Source organism: Triturus cristatus, chromosome 5_1 (genome assembly GCF_964204655.1).
Source record: "Triturus cristatus chromosome 5_1, aTriCri1.1, whole genome shotgun sequence".
NCBI classification, from domain to species: Eukaryota; Metazoa; Chordata; class Amphibia; order Caudata; family Salamandridae; genus Triturus; species Triturus cristatus.
Window position 1 is genome coordinate 259,543,545 of NC_140587.1, and position 18,102 is coordinate 259,561,646.

At 43.1% G+C, this 18,102-nt stretch overlaps 1 protein-coding gene across 1 annotated transcript in view; it reads left to right on the forward strand.

The window, feature by feature from the left end:
* Positions 1-18,102, forward strand: part of TMEM71 (transmembrane protein 71) — a 221,687-nt gene that overhangs the window by 140,509 nt on the left and 63,076 nt on the right. The window contains exon 6 of the mRNA XM_085604903.1: positions 7,351-7,509. Coding sequence (XP_085461029.1) covers positions 7,351-7,509 — 159 coding nt within the window. The remainder of the gene's footprint in view (positions 1-7,350; positions 7,510-18,102) is intronic.

Sequence of the window (18,102 nt, forward strand, 5' to 3'; positions counted from 1 at the left end):
GTGTGTGTGGTTGTGTGTTTGTGGTTGTGTGTGTGGTTGTGCGTGTGTTTGTGGTTGTGTGTGTGTGGTTGTGGTTGTGTGTGTGACAGTAATACTAAAAGCATCTCAAAATAAAGGAACACAAACATCGACTTTGTGGAAAGAGAAAGCACGTTGTAAGTAGGCCTGGGCGAAAATTTCGTTCCGTTCGCGGAAGTTGCGATAATTTGACATTTTCGCGTTCCGCGGAGAGCGCGAAAATGTCAAAATTTCCGCTTTCCGCAGCTTGGCGATAATTTGTTTCTTGCTCGCGCTGTAAAATAATACATTCTCGCGCCGCGCGATCGCCTTACCTGAATCCCTGTGTTCGCCAACAAGTTTTCTTGATCCGGTCGCGTTCTCCATGAGATGTTGTACTGTTTTTAGCCATTTGCGCTGTCTCGCGACAGTTCGCGCCCGCAGTGACGTCATGCGTCGCGCGATCACGTCTTTCTTCTCGTGATCATGCACCGCGAGACAACTCAAAACAAGATGGCCGCGCCCGCAAGCAACCACATGGGTAAGTTGGCGACCCGCAACCATGCAGAAAATCTCGCAAACATGCTGGAAAAACACTTCCGCATCTTCGCGATATTTCCGCTTGTTTGCAATAATTTTAAACATTTTCGCGATAATTTGCGGAAGTGGATTTCGCAAATTCCGCCCACCCCTAGTTGTAAGTCAAACGGGCGCAGCAAAACATTAACACAACAAAACAAACAAGATCACTTAGCGAAGCCTGAGTGCTGATAATGGATACACACAGCCCATCATCTTAAGAGTTCGATTGCAGCCAATGTGCATTCAAACCTGCCCACTCCTTGTGAGTTGCACCCCATATTTCATGAGTTGTAACTGCTGCACCCACCATAGCGCTTTGAGATCTAAACAGCTACATAGGTCTAATCGATTAACCAGCTGCCAACATGCTGTGCTTTTAAAGAGAATGTGCCAAAAGTTTCCAGCTTCCTCATCATGTCCTCATGAAACGCCAACGAAAGGACTCCCTGAATGGTGCAAAGGACATGAAGCAGCCGCTGCGATCAGAAATAAACACTGTGAACGTTGTCCAGTTTCACAGTAACATATCCTTAATGTTCTTTAAGTCACAAAACAGTAATACTAAAAGCATCTCAAAATAAAGGAACACAAACATCAAGTTTGTGGCAAGAGAAAGCACATTGTAAGTCAAACGGGTGCAGCAAAGCTTTAACACAACATGTTCTTTGATGTTTGATGTTCTTTGAACGAGAACATCAAAGGGGCGCTGCGAAAGTGAAAGTGATCGCGGGCGCTTAATGAGCATGACGAGGTTTGCCAGCCTCTGCTCCTAAGCGCGCGCCCGCGCACATGCACTGAAGCTCTAGGCTGGCCATGGTAGCATTTTTTGAGCCCTCATGCGCTGGGTCAGGCAAGACCTAAAAAAAAAACTTTATTTGTTTAATTTGTCACACAGTAACTGAGCGGTCGTACATAGAGTTTAACAACATAACACCATCCAGCTTGTTTCCAGTGTACATCTGAGTCCTATACACATTTCGTAATTATATATGCATTTATGGCACAGCAGAATACTTAGCATCATACATAGCTAGGGTGTTGTACAATTACCAACTTTACATTTCGCTACTGCTGTCAGATCCATTGTCCTGATCATTTCCATTTCCCGTTGGGTTTAACAACTCCCTGCATAGCTCTCTCCAGATTGCAATGTCCTCATCTAACTTTTCGTCCTTGCGACAGGTTTTCATAGGCAGTTCTTCTGCACGAACAGCCAGCAGCACCCTCAGCAATGGAAAGTATAGGTATTGCGACTGCCGTGGTGGCAATCGCATTGTAATACCCCTGTGGGACCGCCGTCTTGTAGGCGGGCAGTCCCTCTCCCCGATACGATGGCGGACTGACTAAATTCCGTCTGCCATTGTAATCAGCCTCTAAGTTGGTATCCTTATCTTGATTTGTGGGAGCAGTGCAAGTACAGCAAATGAAATCTAGTTTCGATGACTGGTGGGCTAATTGAAGCAGCACTGGTATGCACTGAAAAAAAGAGAGTATGGAATGGGAGCAAAAAGTAACAAAGTGCTATGCTAGAGTCTAGCATATCACTTTGTCTTTTAGAACCAAATCTGAATTTTGGAAAGCTCCAACCTTCCAACTTAAATTTAGATTCTTGCATATCTTTTGTTTGTGGATAAAATAAAATGTTCCATAATTTGTGTATTGTTTCAGGTATACTTGTTTCTGTATTTTTGTGTACTGTTTTGTGGTTCAAATCTTATAAATTGCTCGCTCAGGGTGGGGTCCTCGGCTTCCAGTAGTGATTCAGTGGCAGTCCACAGAAGTCAAAAGGTTCAGAACCACTGCTCGATAGAATGAGGGCCGTAGAGTACAGCTCACTTAGATGAGGGATGAGTAAAGCATCCAGCTCATAGAAGAAGGTGGCAGCACCATTCGGAGCCTGACCGGCAGAGTCAATGTTAGGAGGAAGCACAGAGGGGTAAGAGAAGCGGCTCTAAAACTTAGTCAGGAACTGGATATGGTAATTTCCTACTGTCTTTTCTCTCTACCTGTGGGACCGCCGATTAGAAACACAAGTGGTCAGTCAAGATTACTGACAAAGACAAATATGGTGTTGTTCCTTGGAGGTGATTGCTACTAAAATTATGAAATTCACATAACCTAACCAGATCACCTGAGTTATTTTGCATGGCTTGCTGCTAACAGAATTTTGGAAGAACATTGCATTGATGGTTCAGTTGGGCTATCATTGTATTTTGGGTCGATGTCAGACCAGGGTGAGCCCATCTACTGGTTAAAAATTCCCACATACTCCTTTTTTTGACACTTGGAAAAAGTTGTGCCTGGAGGAGAAGCCAATGTAGTTAATTTATTGTTGAGTGATGTTACCAATTTTTTTTAAGTGGCCTCCATTCAAATGAGAGTGGAGGTCCTGGAAGTCAATTTCAGGGAGGAAATGTTTCACTTTTTTCTTTAGAGAGAGTGGATACCATGCTGTCTCAGTTTTCTTGATGATGTGTTCTTTCAAGAAGAGATCTGTATCAAAGGCGAAACCAAGGAATTTTGTACTGGGTGCCACATTGCATGGAGGGGTGGTGGGGTCTAGGTTGTTGTCGCATAGCTACGTTTTAACTTGTAGTCATTTCATTCTGTTGGTAAGCAGGGAGAATTCAGTCTGTCTGCTGCCTTTCAACTTGGTTCAAGCTAAACAAATACCACATGCATACATACATACATACATTTGTCAAGTTTAGCTATAAGTAATTGCTGGACATCCAGTTCTGGATTAGATCAAAGCAGGTTTGAAGTTGCTGAATGCCGTACACCTATAAGGTTTTGAGTAAGAGCTGAAAGGCACCAGTGTATTGCTAAATCTTGATGTTGTACAGTGTGAATCTACGGAGTTACATGCAGATAGGTAGATGCTTACTCCGTAGGAGGGGGAATGTCTATTGATATTTCAGTTCCCATTTGGACAAGATGAGTGTGCTTAGATGTGAAATATTACAGCACTTTATTAAAGAATTCCATGTGTCTTTCCAGGGTGTGGATAAGGGCTTTGTGGCTGACTATGTTTCATTGTGGAAACGTGGAGGAGGATCAGGAGGCAAGGGTCATTACTGTAACAGATGAAGATGGCATCATCAGCTTGGGCGAGGTCTCATCATATTCATTAGCTTCGGGCCAGCCGGTTTCCTCCAGGTCCTCCCTGTTGTGTGTCTGTTGGATTCAGCATCAATTTTTTTGAACCACGAGATGTTCCTTGCGACTGTTTCTCTACCTTTGTTTGCTGTAACCATGGTTCCATCAACCCTCAACAAACAAGATGAGGAAGGCCTCTTACTCTTCTTCATTTGGGGATGAATCTTCCAGCTGACGATTTTTGGATGTGTCTGGCAGCGCCAAATTGGTCAGGGATAGTTGTTGCACTGCCCTCGCTGGCGGTTTACCTCCTCAGGAGCTTCTGCTCTTGAGTCTTTTCTGACAGACAGATGCGAAGTGGTTACTTAATCTGCAGTTCGAGCATGTGTGAGCTTGTGCAGGGCAATCACTGATTGGGTGGTTTTCACTGCCACAGTATCTGCATCAAGGTCTTGTGGGTGGGGATTCACGTATCTTGGCGGTATCAATTTTGCCATTTGTGCGGATGGTGTCAGCTCGCTCAGTGGGGTTCTTCTCTGGTGCTTGGGTGATGGCCAGGTCCATCTCATTGGCCCTTGCTGCTGAGAGGTCATGAGACCTTGCCAGGATCAAGATATTGTCTGTACTAATGTTGGGCTGTCTCAGGGTTAGGCTTCACAGAGTCTTGTTGCGACACCCCTGGATTATTTGGCCCTGATCTCCTTTAATTGGTCATCCGCAGTACAGGTACTTGCCCGCTCGCGCAGTCTCGCATAGAATGCATCGATTTACTCCCCTTCATGTTGTCGGGCTTGGTGGAGTTTGAATCACTCAAAGTCGGGGGTTAATTGCAGATCAAAGTGAGCGCTGAGGGATCTGACGGCTGCATCATAGTCTGTGGCAGGGTTGTTGTCGGGCAAATGTTCAAACAATTTGTATATCTCTTCCCCTGTGTAGTGAAGCAGCAGAGACCTTTTGATTGTGCTGTCTGTCTCTCGTGTGGCAATGAATAATTGTCCAGCCATTTTATCCAGGTCTTTCAGTGGGAAGAGTCAGTCGCTGGACCCGCCAGTTCGCTGAAGGGCAGCAGTAAGCTTATGTTTCTGAGGGAGTTGCCTCTCTGTGCAGCTGCATTCACGTCCTCAGTCATGGTGGGGGCTGCCAGGGTGGATTGTGCATTGAATTATTCGTGTTTTCAGAGTCCTCTTTGTGCTGTGTGATGTTGTATGTGTCAATGCTTGTTTGCCAGCACCTGACATCCTTTCATTTTTTTATTTTCCTCCTGGGCTTAGTCCCTCCTGGAAAGTGCCCCTTCCTTTGTGGTTGTACTCTTTTTCATTCGTTTTTTCCCTTCCTTTTCTGCACTGTGTATTAGAAATCCCTGCCCATTCCTTATGTGCCGAGTAGGGGTGGGCGGAATTTGCGAAATCCACTTTTGCAAATTATCGCGAAAATGTTAAAAATTATCGCAAACACGCGGAAATATCGCGAAGATGCGGAAGTTTTTTTCCCGCATGTTTGCGAGATTTTCTGCATGGTTGCGGCTCGCCAACTTACCCATGTGGTTGCTCGCGGGCGCGGCCATCTTGTTTTCAGTTGTCTCGCGGTGCATGATCGCGAGAAGAAAGACGTGATCGCGCGACGCATGACGTCACTGCGGGCGCGAACTGTCGCGAGACAGCGCAAATGGCTAAAAACAATACAACATCTCATGGAGAACGCGACCGGAACAAGAAAACTTGTCGGCGAACGCAGGGATTCAGGTAAGGCGATCGCGCATGCGCGAGAATGTATTATTTTACAGCGCGAGCAAGAACCAAATTATCGCTAAGCTGCAGAATGCGGAAATTTTGACATTTTCGCGCTTTCCGCGGAACGCGAAAATGTCAAATTATCGCAATTTCCGCGAACAGAACGAAATTTTAGCCCAGGCCTAGTGCCGAGCAGCCCTTGCGGATATGAGGGCCACAGGAAGGCTGCAGGTGGTAGTAGCAGCACAGGGGGCCTTGGAGCAGCAATAGGGCATGCCCACAGCAGGTACTCACTGTGTGGTCCAAGTAGCACACGGGTGTGGTGCGGTAGCAGGCCGCCCGGCCCAATTCCAGGTCCCGCTGCGGGGACAAGGAGGCATTGTGGTTGAGCGAGAGTCTCGCCGCAGTTGGGAGTGGCACGCCAGCCACAGTGTGGAGGTGGCAGCAGAAAAATGTCTAGAAGAGCAGAGGCGGGGCCAATGGGAAGGCAGAGGCGGGGCCGTGCACCGCCACAAGGGGCCGGCGGTACCACGGTAGGCAGCAGCGGCAGCTATTGGGGGAGGGTGGGGGATCCCATCCTTTTCGCCAGTGTCGCAGGCACCCTCGTAGTGGTAGAGGGGCCCGCTGATTAGGCCCACACACACTCTCCTAGCCCTCAAGAACACACGTGGACTTAGGTTGTATAGTGTGACAATAAGGCTCCGTGTAGTCTACACCCATTTATTTTATAGCCTCCGGCCACACCTGGCCAGAGGATGCACTGAGTGCATATCACGGTGAAGGCAAGCCAAGTGAGACCGGATGGCTCACTACACCCTACGCCAGCCAGGAAACAGGAGGAGAACTCAGGAACACCAGGAAGCAAAGAAACTTCAAGTGCAGGATTTCAGACCTGGAAGCAGAAACAAGCATATAAACAAACCCTGCCTAACTAGAGGGAACCAATTGGGTGAAAACATGAAAAGGGAAGGAACGGGTAGAGGTGAGTTGAACTAGATGAGAGTGGAAAGCTATACAACTAAAAGGAATGTTGCCAGGCAGCATATGCACGGTTGTAATGGACCCCAATACTCTTGCTGCCTGTAATACCACATCAATGTACCCTCAAACTAGAAGTGATTGTACTGGGTCTAGTTTATCAGCCTAACTACTATTGCCCCCTGTTCCATACCTGTCTTGGCTTACTACAGCCATATGTCTGGTATGTAAAGTAGGTGAAAACGCTAATAATGGTCTACCCAGTCTCAAAGCCCACATGTTCTGTGCCCTTACTCGAACAGATTCATAGTCCCCTCCCCCACCCCCACCGATAGTGTCAGCTTGATAACTTTTCAGAGTCCTGACAATTCGTCTGGGTCGAGATTTTAGTTTTCTGTATTTGTCCTGGTTTGAAGTCGTCTGGTAAGGTACCTGGGCTAAAGATGGAGTTGTTGATGGGTGTGATAGCATTTCCATGGGGAGATTTCACAATTAATGATGGAAGCATATGTCTTAAAAAGAGGTTGCCTTGAGGGTAAGGGTTCAGAGTTTGAGAAAAGGTCAAAGGAAGCCCAGTTAGTGGTGAAGAGATGGGCCTTAGGAGACAGAGTAGGTGCTAATTTGGGTTTGTTGTTGTGGCTTCCTTATTTGCCTTATTTGTTTGTTTTCCTTTTTGTGCCTCTCCTTTATTCCTGTCTGTCAGGAGCTTATATGTAGGTTTACTTAGATAGTTATGGCATGTCATGATTGATTTTTTTATTTATTTGCATGATTTTGCTCATTGAGGTCTAAAAATGTTTGAAAAAGCCTTTCATGAAATTACTTATCTGTGTTTATTCAGCCACCCTCATAGTCTCATGTTAATTTGGACCTTGTTGTAAATACTACTTGTTTATTCAGTCATTAAATGTCATAATTTCATCGTTAACATTTGCTTATTTTTTTTATTTCAATGTGGAAAAAGATCTTCAAAATGCAAAATCTCTTCTACTTGAGACTCCGCCCCCTTTCCTGACACCTACAGCTGTTAAAGATAGCGCTGGGCCTCCGGTTCAAGTACCACCAGTCTTGGGCAAAATCCCTGGGAAAGCGGCATCGTTTTCTAAAAGCATGACCAGTGCAGGTACTATGATTCCAGTCAATCTAGTTTATAAATGTGAAAAAACTGAGTGAAAGAAGAGATAACATATTCATTAAAAAATTGTTATCAAATGCATTGATTTTTAGATACTGAAAATTACATTGCCGCCCGTTGGGTTTATTTTGTGCTTCACACCAAATGGCTGCTGTTTTCAGCACTCAGATAACAGGTATTACTATTATCCAATTTAATAGTATTCAGTTTACTGACCGAAGATGGATGGAAGTGTGCTTTGTTGGGATTCAAACTCTTGACCTTTAGTTCACTGTAGATGGTCGTGGTGAGTGTTGGCCTGCTGGACTACCTCGACAGTGGAGCTTCGGGAGAAAGTAGTACACAGTAGCCTAAAACACGTTGTTCAGTACAGTTATGATGGAAAAGCTACACATCAGTGTAGACTCCATGCTTATTAAGCAACATCAAAGATATCTGTATTTCCTGCCTGTAGAGAGCCATAGAGTTAAACTGTGGGAGGAATAGGCCTCAGTCTTAATATGAGTTGTGGCTGACCTCACAAACATTTCCACTTCTTCCGAGAAAAGTGTATTTGGCAAATGAACAATAAAAAACACATTCCAGTTAAGAAATACATAGGCGACCGATGACGGGCAGGGCGGAGCCAGCGATGAGGAACATGGCGGCAGGCTGAGCGCCGGTCGCAGCAGCTCCGGGGGACTGCTGAGGTTGAAAATGCCGAAAAACGAAGCGGGACAGTATGCGGCTGTAGCTGGAACTTCAAGGCGGTAAGAATTGGATGGAGATGGTTTGGTGATGGAGAGGGTTCTATTTTTCAAATTTCGCCTCTATCTCTCTGTTTCTCGAGGTACGGCTGAAGGGACGGTGCTAGGACCTGCTAGGACCTGCTCTTTTGGCCCCTATGTGTGGGAAAGAAGTGCTGCAAACAGGAAACTCGGACGTATGCCGGAGGAGCTGGTGGTTTCGTTCTCGTCTGGCTCTTGTTCTATTCCAGCTCCGTGGCCCAGTGTGTGAGAGAGTTTCCTGTCTCTCGTGGGGTATTGTAGCGCCAGTGCAGGCACAGGCACAGGCGGTAAGCTGTTGTGGTGGGGGGAAAGTGTCGGTGTGCGATTTTATGGATCAGGGCATAAGCGTTTCCACCCTTCCTAATTCCACAGATGGCCAGTACTCCGAACTAATTCAGGAGGGTGTTAGGAGGCAAAGGCCGATTGCGGGGGTAATAGAGAAACCTCCCCTCCTGGGCAGACCACGCTCAACTTCGCTCCTTACATCAGCTATAGTACCTATAGTAAAAGCATCAAGTCGGAAACAAGGGCAACAACTGGCTACATCGTCCTTTCCCCCTGGGAGACAAAGGAATAGATACCAACTCCGCTCACAGGAGTTGAATGTAGGTGGCGAGTTGGATTCTGTCGATAGAGAACGGCCCATGCCATTAACCCCCTGCAAAGGAGGAAAAAAAGTAGGAAACATAAAAAAAGCAAAGGTGCCGAAACCTGCGCAATTGCCTCTTAAGAAAAATTCGCCTTCACTCAAAACATACTTTAGAATAATGGAGCAGGCTGCCGGTCATAATTAACAAGCGGAGTCCGATCTTACTCCACAAAGAAAACAGAGTGCGGATATTTCAGCAATCCCTCTTGAGAATCAATTTGCCCCCCTGGCAGGTCTGTCTGACACTGGGAGTGGGATACCATTGGTACAGTCTGAGGAGATGGAGGAGGCGGTTAGAGGTCCAAGTCCCCAGGTTGCTCCTACATTGATTGCAACTCAGGAAAAGCAAGGCAAGGATCTGGCCCCTGGCCAGGGCCTGGGCCTGGTCCTGGTCCGCGATCAGGGTCAGAGCCAGGGGAGCTTAAGAGAACCAGAGAGCATCAAGACAGACAGGTTGGGCTCCCTTTTTCAGTCCCTGAGGGGGGATCTGATGACTAAATTTGAGATCTCGGAGGGCAATCAAAGGGCAATTCATGACAGGTTCGATTTATTGGAATCTAAATTAGATGATGTTATCGCCCGGACCAGTAAATTGGAACTGGAAGTGGTAGCCCTAACTAAATCTGTCCAGGGGAACTCCAAAGACATCGAAACTCTGAAAATACAGAATAAATCCCTTGCTTCAGATGTGGAGAGGCTAGAAACCCAAGCCCGAAGAAATAACCTGAGAATCTTGAAAATACCTGAGGGAGCGGAGCTGGAGGACATCAAGGGCTTTGTCTGTAACCTGTTAAGAGAAGGGGTTTTAAAAGACCATCCAGACATTGACTTGGAGGCTGAAATTCAACGAGTACATAGAGACCCCTTTAAGTTACACGCAGATAGAAAAGCACCTAGAAATATTTTGGTAAACTTTCAGTCTTTCAATATCAAAGAATTAATCTTGGGGAGAAGTCTCTCTAAAGCAGACCTTCACTATCGGGCAACCCCATATCTTATTAGATCGGATATTGGAGGAAGAACAGCTCAGAGGCAGTGGGAGCTGGGCACTAGAATGCCAGAATTAAGATCGTTTGGAGCCCAAGTGCAAATGAAATTTCCAGCCCTCTTAAAGATTATGTGGAATAATAAAATGTATAATTGTACCCAGGTTACAGAAGTAGATGATCTCTTAACTTTGATGAGACAGAAGTGACATGGATTAAAGTAGGTGCAAAACACTAGCGGCAATATAGGTTACTTAGGGACATAGAGGTATAGAGGTTAAGTAACCAATAGGATATTAGAGAAAAGAAGGGAATAGTAAGGGTGAAAGAGAAAGGAGATATGAAAAGGAAGAGAAAAAAAAGGAAGGGAAGGGGGAAGGAAGAAAAAAAAAAAAAAGGAATTTTTTATTTTTATTTTTTATCTGTCACGTAGCACCCTCGCATTTTTTCACTTATTCTCTTATTATATTTTCATATGATTGTAGTAATTGGAGTAATGACAAAAAATTCCTGCTAGTGTACGTAGACCCAAAGGCAGTTCTCCCAGAGCCCTATAGACGGTTTTTCACCGTCAGGTATGTTGGGGGGGTTCCTCAGGGGGAGGGTGAGGGTGGGGTGTCGGGTGGTGGGTGAAAAAGCAAAACAAATAGTCCTCATATATAGGAATTATATGCCTAGGATGAGTGAAAGCGTAGAGTACAGTCATGAGTAGATCGATAAGTATTAAAACCGTCTCCTGGAATTTGAACGGAATGGGCGATAGGAGAAAACAGTCTAGGGTTTGTGACTTTTTAAGAAATTCTGGCGCCGACCTTATGTTAATACAAGAGACACATCTTGAGTTGAATGTCTGTAAGCCAGTTTTTGAAAAATTGGGGTGGGTGCAAGAGATAGTGTGTTCCAGACAGAAGGGAGTGACTAGGGGGGTTGCGATTGTTGTTAGGGCAAATAGGGGGAGAAGACTGATAAAGTCTGAAACTGATCAAACTGGTAGATGGATAGTGGCAGCCCTCTCCATTCACGGCATTCACTACACATGTGCAGCATATTATGGCCCAAATGATGATGACCCTGGTCCTCTATTGAAATTGGTAACAGGTCTATTAGCGTCCCCAGGCCCTGTGATATTGGGGGGAGATTTCAATCTTATTTTAGATTTTAATCTGGATAGGACATCAAAGGTTAAATATCATGCCCCTTCTAAATCACTTTCCGTCCTGGGAGCTTTGATGAAAGACTTTAATTTGCTGGATGTTTGGAGGGCCAAGTTCGGTTCTACTAGGGGGTTTACATTCTATAGCAAGAAATACAAAAATTATTTGAGAATCGACTACTTCCTAGTAGATCAACATTTGCTTACAGACATAACCTCTCTTTCCCATATTCCAGTAGGGATATCTGATCAAGCGGTTGTCGAAATGGTATTTTCATTAAGTTCCAGACCCCCAGCCATTAGATGGACATTAGAGAGGACACTGCTTTTAGAGGATCAAGTAAAGGTAGAAATGAGGAAAATAACAACTGAATTCCTAAATATTAATATTGGCTCCTCCTCCATTCAGATTGTGTGGGAATCTTATAAGGCTTTTTTACGGGGTATGCTGAGCTCCCTTATGGCCCGCAACAGAAAGATTCTTAAAAGAAAAAAGCAGGATGAGTTGAAAGCGATTACTGAAAAAGACATGGAATTACAATCGGCCACCGTTTCAGATAGAGAGAAGATCTCTAAACTAGAAAAGGAGCTTTTAGATCTACAACTATCTCTTAAAGCCAGCGAAGAAAAGATCATTAGGAAAAAATGGGAAACTAGTAAGCTGAAGAACTTTGAATATGGGGAGAAATGTGGGGCCCTTCTCGCCTGGAAAGCAAGAGAGGAAAGATCCAGGAACAACATTAAAGTTTTAACTCAAAGGGAGACAGGTATATCAATTTTGGAGGATAGGGACATTAGGGAGAAAGCAAGAGGGTTCATGCAAGACCTATACAAGGAAGATAAGAGTGTTGAGTTAGAGAAAGTTCAATCTTGGTTAAGTCAGAAAAATTTACCCCAAATCTCAGAAACCGATAGGAAATATCTAGAGAGCGAGATTATGGAAGGGGAAGTAATAGCTCAACTTAAGAGAACAAAGCGGGGGAAAGCGGCGGGCCCAGACGGGTTACCAAGTGAAATATACACAGTTTGCTCAGAGCAATTGATACCTGTCCTTACTTTACTCTTTAACCATTTATTGATTTCTGGCCAGAGCATCCCCCCTACCTGGGCTGAAGCGATGATCACTTTAATTGTAAAACCCAATAAGGACCCCAAAAAAATCGAGTCCTACAGGCCCATATCTCTTTTAAATTCTGATTTGAAACTCTACTCGGGGATCCTTGCAACCAGGCTTGCTAAAATTATAAAATCTATAATACATCCGGATCAAAGAGGGTTCATTCCGGGGAGGCAGTTGAATGAGTTGACCTTCCAGGCGATTCGAGCCATTGATTATGCGGAAGACAGAGGGCTCCCTTTATCCTTAATTGCAATAGACGCAGCCAAGGCCTTTGACCAAGTAAACTGGAAATATGGATGAACACAAAGGTATGAGAGGCAACACAAGAGCGAATTAACTAATACAGTGTGATACTGAACAGATTGTGTAATCCACACAGGACTTATAAGGTTTCAAATTATCTTTATTCCATTGATGTTGTCACATTCACAGCCAACGCGTTTCGCCCAAACATGGGCTTCTTCAAGGCTGTTGGAGATCATACAAAAAGTCATATCAGATTTATTTGTAATGAAAACATGTGTAGTTAACAAACAAAATAATCATAATACAAAGAAAAATAGAGAAGTGAACAACACACCATAATTTAGATGTTTGTCAAGCCAAGGACCTAAAAACATAAAATAATAATAAAACGTGAAAAAGAAAGATAAAGATGAAATTCAAAGTTTTTAGCAATGAAGCCCAGAATATCTTGTCACCAGAAATAGTGTTGATTAGAAAAAGGAATACACCAGTGTAAGAAAAAGTACTAAAAATGGGACTGAGAAACAGAACTATATGGATTTAGAAATGTCGCTTACCAAGAAATCAGACTGAGTGGCGCATAGAGAATGGGTCACAACAACGCAGAATGTTCACGACGGATAGAGTCTAAAAATAGTAAGGGGAAACATAAGTAATGCCCAAAATTGGTAGGAATGCAAAGATTTCAGTTAAAAGGTACTGATCTCTGGTCAGTCCACAGTCACTGACCTTGTTAAAAGCTAGCGTGTCATCTATGTACGAGAGTATACAGTAGTAACCGTCAATGAGAACTTCCTGTTTTAAAAAAATCCTTAGCCGAAGTTATCTGTAATGTAATTAGAATAGTAATAGTAGAGGTATATGAGAAAAAATATAAACGTTGATCTACAGAGTCGCTTTGAAAAGCACACTCGAAATCAGTACCAACTGGCCTTACCGAAATGTAGCGAGAGGCCGGTAGACAATCGTAAGAAATGATGAGTGATCCAAAGACAATGGTTTCCAGAACAGTTCAATCTGTATCGTTCTAATAGTGAAAGAACAAGATAAAAGCTAAAGTAAGATTCAAATTTTTTTTTTTTATATATGTATAGAAATCAAACACGCACAAATAAACCGTAATGGTCAAGAGCACTCCGCCACCCAATCCTGCATATCTAAACAGTAGACCGAGGTATTTAGAAACAGGTATTGGCCCAAACGAGAGCATAAAAATGTTGCTGGTTTAGAACAGTATAAAAGATATATCTAAAACACAATGGACAGCGGACCAAAGAAACGTACAACCCATTGTTAGGCACTCGCCCATGCGCAAACTATACACAAGGGCAATGCTCTAGCAAAATTAAGTTCAAAAGCCCCAAGAGGCCACTAAAATCACAAATCCAAGAACTAAATGTGCAAACTAAACACATATTCCTCGAGAAACTGGCGCCGTTTCATCGGCATTAAAGTGCCCACTACTGAGTCCAGAGAGCCCCAATATCACCACCCATCCACCTTACTTTGTAAAGAGCGTACGTCCAATTCTGAGTAATGAAGTCGTCTGCACAGGTACGAGCACCGTCGTGTAGGAGCGGTAACCAATTGAATGCTAAGGCGCCCATGTATATATGTGTGTTTTTGGCGTCCAGGTGAAATTCCCGGAAGCGGGGAATGACGTCAATGCGCCAAAGCGTATCCTGCCTAAATGTCCTCCATCTTGGACTAGTTCCGGTTTATGTAGTTGTTCCAAGAATGACATACGACAGAAATAATGAGATGGCAAAATTACTCATATATCGTCTGTCCTTGAAAAGATCTCGTCCTCGTCCTAGTTCTCTATCGAAATAGTGTCATCTGAATTACGAGACGAAGTTTCAAAATAACAATTTAGGAAATAAGAACAAAGGTACAGAATTGCACATTTATAGTTAAAACCGCAAATAACTCCAAAAGTGTGCACAAGCACAGGGCACCCAGAATTGTCCATTAATATATCTTCGGCGCTAAAATGAAGCATCCGTAATTGCGGGATAATCTAAGTAGGCTGAAAAATCGCTCTAAAAGAATCAGCCATATTGGAATGGTTCCGAGTGACTGGACAGTTCTACGACTTTCTTCTATCACATGAGGCGATGAGTACTCAAATCCACAACAGACTGTCAGCATGTTGAAAGACATTACAAAAAATATCTAAGAGCAATAAGATTGAAAATAAAAGCAAACAATAAAAATGAAAACCGGAAGTGTATAAATGTGATATAACCAGAACTCAAAAAGAGACCAAACAAAATTCCATATGAAAGTGGTTAAAAACGTAAACAAGAATAACTGAAAATATCAAAAAACGAGTAAACAAACAACGCAGCAAAAGGTCCTATGTCCATAGATAAAAAAACATATAAGTGTTCTAAAAACCAAACATTGTGTAAGTGGGGGGACGTACTAAGCTTAAGTTTGTCAACCTTGAGGTAAGCGACTACCAATCACTTCAAAGTTATATTTTCAGTACTATGTGTGTAGCACATCCAAGAGACATTCCCTCACATCATTTGACAAGACAAAATAATGTGTAAGCGTTCACGACCACAGCGACAATCCGTTCTCAATTCGAAAAATGGAAGGATATAAGGCATACAGGATCGGAAGAATGAAAAGTGGTGCACTTAGTGTGCCAGTTCATTAGAATAGATTAGTACAGTGCTTAATGGACATAATATAAGCATGGGCAAGAGAGCCAAATCACAGACAATGTACATAAGATTTTCCATTCGTATTTGGTGTATTGGTTACACAAACATGAGCAACAGGCACAAAGTGCGAATGTGAGTATTTAAGACTCAAAGTGCACAATAGCAGTTAATACATTGAAACACAGTAATTATGATGGTAAAGAAAATCATCCAATCGACAATGAGAGCAAACATCGAGTTCTGCCTGATACACTTAGATTTTTAGAGAAAATAATGCATCTCATTGTCACTGTTGAAACCCTGTGTGACCGATCGTAAAGTGCAAATTCATCTCGCCTCCAATTGTCTCAATCTAAGTTCTCTATCCCCACCCCTTCTGGCGGGCACGGCAACATCAATGCCATGGAAGCGAAATTTGGATCTGTCTACACCTACTACACAGTTGTGTGTCACCAATGCATATGTGGTATCACCATGTAAGGCAGCTCTACGATGTTCATGTATACAAATTTTTAAAGGTCTAACGGTGCTGCCAACATATATTTTACCACACCCACAGATCAAGACATAGACCACATAACTGGTGAGGCAGTTAATGAAGTGATAGATTTTGTGTTCTTTGTCAGAGTTGTAACTAAACGTTGAGGTCTTGTTGCATCCCAAAGGGCAAACGTTGCAGGAGCTACAGGTAAAAAATCCCAACGGTCTCTGTAGCCAACAAGACTTAGGTGATTGGGACAACGTGTAGCTGGGGCAAAGATCGTCTCTGATTGTTCTACTTTTTCTAAATGTCAGAGATGGTTTTGGTGTGATGATGCTGTTGACACCTAGTGCTCCCTTGAGAATAGACCAATGTCTATTTAAGATCTTAAATACTTCATGATTCAGAGTAGAGTGAGTCGTAATAAAGGCAAGTCTCTCTTTTTGTCTGTGAGCAGATCTATTAGTGTTCTTAAGTAGATCCTCTCTTTTAAGTTTGATGGCCCTACTTTTGGCTCTTTGTAAAGTGATTTGCTGATATCCTCTCTTCTGCAATCTGTTCATAGCCAGTATGGTTTGGTTCTTAAAGTTTTCTTCTTCACTACAATTCCTTCTGATTCGAACCAATTCACCATATGGTATAGAATTTCTTGTAGATGCCGGGTGCGCACTGGTGTAGTGTAACGTGCTGTTGACTGCTGTGTCTTTCCTGTGTAATGTACTGTGTATTCTTTTGCCTTGAACATAAAGTTCAAGGTCCAGGAAGTAGATAGAGGTCTGAGACGCCTCCATGGTAAAAGCCACATTGAATGTATTTTGATTCAAGAAATTAAAGTACTCTTTAAGTTCTAGTTCAGTGCCTGTCCATAAGATGATAATATCGTCAATGTAGCGACCCCAGAACTGAATATGTCCAGTCCAATTGGATGCCATCCGTGACCAGGCATGCATATGTTCCACCCACCCCATGAATAGATTTGCATATGAGGGGGCAAATTTAGAACCCATTGCGGTACCTTGGTTTTGTTTGTACCAAATTTGGTTAAAGAGAAAGAAGTTGTTGTCCAGAATCAAGTTGATCATAGACAGAAGCATGACGTTATGTTCCATTAATGTAGCTGATCTCTTACCCAAGAAGAAGTCAACAGCCTTTATGCCCAGATCCTTTCTAATACACGTGTACAGTGAAGTCACATCCAAAGTGGCAAACCACATGCCATCCTCCCATTTTAGATCCTCCAATTTGTTCAAAATATCTGTACTATCCCTAATGTATGAGGGTAAATTAATAACTAGAGGCTGTAAGAAAGTATCGACGAATTTCGCTAGAGCTTCTGTCATGGAGCCAATGCCCGAAATTATGGGGCGCCCAGGGGGGAAGGGTTTTTTTTATGCACTTTGGGTAGAAGATATATGCACGGAAATCTGGGATTGTGAATAATGAGAAATTTGTACTCTGTCTCTGAGAGAAGGCTAATCTCCTTCCAGTGTGAAAGATGATCATTTATTACACTTGTGGCTAGAGGGCAGGGGTTAGATGACAATCTGGTGTAGTTAATGGTGTCATGAAGTTGTCTGAGTACTTCACCTTCATAATCCTCTCTATTCATGATCACTATATTTCCCCCTTTATCAGCCTCTCTAATGATGATTGAGTCATTTGCCCTAAGGGTATGTAACGCTGTTCTCTCTTCCTTGGTCAAATTGTCATTAGTGTACCTTTTAGTACGTGTGTGAAATCTATCTTCTAGAATGTACAAGTCTCGAGATACAACTTCATAAAACGTATCAATGCTATAAAGGTGTGGGCCTTGTGGGGTGAATTTACTACGAGTATGAAGACCACTGTCACATGAATAGTCCTGTCTGATATTGTCTGATCTGGCTAGATAGAGAAACGCTGATTTATGACATTAATGTGTCTGCGAATTGTATGGATACAGCTTCTGTTTCTGAGAATTTGGTGATTAATCTGTCTAATTATCAATTGTCGATATATGAAAATAATGTGCTTAATAAAGGATTAGGATACTGCCCTGTTTCCAAGGGTTTCTTTTCAGATTTACATATCGATTTGTATAAGTTTGTACGGATTGCCAAACTTAAATGTCATTACTCCATGAACAATTACGAATCTCACATCATGGAGGGGCCTAATGTACATACGGATATTACTGTCTCTCATGTAAAAAATGTTGCTACTCTGTTATCTATCGATGAGGAGAATGATTCATCAATTGACAATATTCTTTTAGATCTCAATATCAGACAGGACTATTCATGTGACAGTGGTCTTCATACTCGTAGTAAATTCACCCCACAAGGCCCACACCTTTATAGCATTGATACGTTTTATGAAGTTGTATCTCGAGACTTGTACATTCTAGAAGATAGATTTCACACACGTACTAAAAGGTACACTAATGACAATTTGACCAAGGAAGAGAGAACAGCGTTACATACCCTTAGGTGAAGTACTCAGACAACTTCATGACACCATTAACT